The sequence below is a fragment of the Oncorhynchus mykiss genome, chromosome 9, assembly GCF_057628025.1.
Source record: "Oncorhynchus mykiss isolate SJ-2025 chromosome 9, ASM5762802v1, whole genome shotgun sequence".
NCBI lineage: Eukaryota > Metazoa > Chordata > Actinopteri > Salmoniformes > Salmonidae > Oncorhynchus > Oncorhynchus mykiss.
The window spans coordinates 7,827,093-7,829,592 of NC_143030.1; the positions used below are offsets into that span (position 1 = coordinate 7,827,093).

The window sequence follows — 2,500 nt, forward strand, 5'->3', positions numbered from 1 at the left end:
GTAGGAAACCGAGAGAGAAGAACAAGTGAAAGAAAGAGAGAATAAAGAGGGAGAGGAGAGCGAGAGAAGAATAAGCGCTCGTGGGAGTGAGGGGAAAAAAGTGAAAGTGACCATGACTACCACCATGCCAGTCTCTGCATCCCCTCCTGTCCTCTCACCCGGCCCAGGAGAACCTTCCTCTGGGGGAATAATCTGCTCCGATCCGTTTTACACCCCCACAACCACCAGCCCTCATCAAGACTCCCCATCCCTGCGGCTCACCACCACGGGACTCCTCAACCCCTTCCTATCGGGCTCAGGAGTCCCATCCTGCGGCTTGGGATTCAACAACACCCCGGTGTCTGGAGATCGAGTCATTTCCACCACCACTGCGACCACAACCAGTGAGTGCAGAATGGTGGATGTACACGGAATAAAAGTTGCCTCTTTCAGCGTCGGAGGACAGGACGAGTTGATTTGTCTACCCCAAGTTTTCGATCTCTTCCTAAAACACCTAGTCGGCGGGCTTCATACCGTTTACACCAAGCTGAAACGCCTGGATATATGTCCGGTTGTGTGTACGGTGGAGCAGGTACGTATCCTGCGAGGACTTGGCGCTATTCAACCGGGAGTAAACCGCTGTAAACTCATCTCCCGGCGAGACTTCGAGGCGCTCTACAATGACTGCACCAATGCAAGGTTGGTTGAAATATCTTTTATCTTTTGACTTTTCTTTTTGACATTCTTCCATTGTCTTTTTGTAAAAAAAAACATTCGTAAATGTCATGCGACCATTGCGATCAATATCAATAGGCTATTACAGCATGTGGTAGTCTATGGGCAATATATATAGGCCGAAACGTATTCCTATCCTATTTACGGTGAATGATCAATAAGATACTTTTCACTTCGTAAAATATGGGTCCCATACAATATCAGATTCCTCTCTCTCTTTCGCTCTTTCTCTCTCTCCCTTTATCTCTCCCGTTCTCTCTCTCTCTCTCTCCCCCCCTCTCTCTCTCCCTTACTCTCTCTCCCTCTTCTCTCTCTTTCTCTCTCTCTCTTTCTCTCTCTCTCTCTCTTTCTCTCTGTCTCTCTCTCTCTCTCTCTCTCTTTCCCTCTCTCTCTTTCTCTCTCTCTCTCTCTTTCTCGCTCTCCCTCTCTCTCCCTCTCTGTCTCTGCAAAACTTCAGTTCATGAAATAGGCAGTACACTATAATTCGTTTTGTTCGAAGCTCGAACGTGCAACCAAATTAACAAAGAAATATAGTAATAGGTATGTAACTGTCGTTGAAAGCAAGTCCAATATGAGGTAGATCGGTTCTATGTGCGCTATTTCTTTGATTACCCTACTTTTCGTATTTGTGTCTTTTTTATTTTCGGGTTTTGTATACTAGCTGAAAATACAATATTTTTGTTGATGGAAAATACACTATATACACAAAGTATGTGGACACCCCTTCAAATGAGTCTATTTGGCTATTTCAACCAGTCTGATATTACCTGTTGCTGACAGGTGTATAAAATCAATATTTAGGTATTTGTTTCATTACTCCATTGTTGACATATTCCTGAAATGTTTAGCATGTCAGCCATCACGTTTTTAAGACATGTAAATTTCAATATTTTTCCTTTATTTTACTAGGCAAGTCAGTTAAGAACAAATTCTTATTTTCAATGGTGGCCTAGAACTGCCTGTTCAGGAGCAGAACGACAGATGTCAGCTCGGGGATTCGAACTTGCAACCTTTCGGTTACTAGTCCAACGCTCTAACCACTAGGCTACCCTGCCGCCCCTGAACAGAAATCTGGCTATATGATGCATTTTCCCAATCAGTCACTTCTCATATCAACCAACACACAGCACAGCAGAGTCTGATATTTCTGAAATCTGAGCATCAAATTTTGATACACACCACACCATTGTTCGGTGTCCAGTATGAAGTTTGAAGTTCCGTGAGCCAATGCTAACTAGCGTAACGCTACTAGACACTGATAGACGTCCAGTCACTGCGCTAACGATAGTTAGCTACTGCGCTAGCCAGTGTTGTGTTCAAGACCACTTAAAGCGAGACCAATTCAAGACCAAGCGCAGAGCAAATCGAGTCCGAGTCAAGACCAAGACCGGAGGGGAGTTGAGACGGAGTCAAGAACAAGACCGGAGGGGAGGTGAGACCAAGTCAAGAACGGAGACCGGAGGGGAGGTGAGACCGAGTCAAGAATGGAGACCGGAGGGGAGGTGAGACCGAGTCAAGACCGGAGACCGGAGGGGAGGTGAGACCGAGTCAAGACCGGAGGCCGGAGGGGAGGTGAGACCGAGTCAAGACCGGAGAGGAGGTGAGACCGAGTCAAGACCGGACACTGGAGGGGAGGTGAGACCGAGTCAAGACCGGAGGGGAGGTGAGACGGAGTAAAGAACAAGACCGGAGGGGAGGTGAGACCGAGTCAAGACCGGAGACAAGAGGGGAGGTGAGACTGACTCAAGACCGGAGGGGAGGTGAGACCGACTCAAGACCAAGACCA

The 2,500-nt window shown here is 47.1% G+C and overlaps 1 protein-coding gene across 1 annotated transcript in view; it reads left to right on the plus strand.

Moving 5' to 3' along the window:
* LOC110532988 (dachshund homolog 2) overlaps window positions 1–2,500 on the plus strand; it is a 62,020-nt gene that overhangs the window by 76 nt on the left and 59,444 nt on the right. The window contains exon 1 of the mRNA XM_090183392.1: window positions 1–678. This exon is cut by the window's left edge and continues 76 nt beyond it. Within this exon, the coding sequence (XP_090039518.1) occupies window positions 113–678 (566 nt within the window). The 5' untranslated portion in view covers window positions 1–112. The remainder of the gene's footprint in view (window positions 679–2,500) is intronic.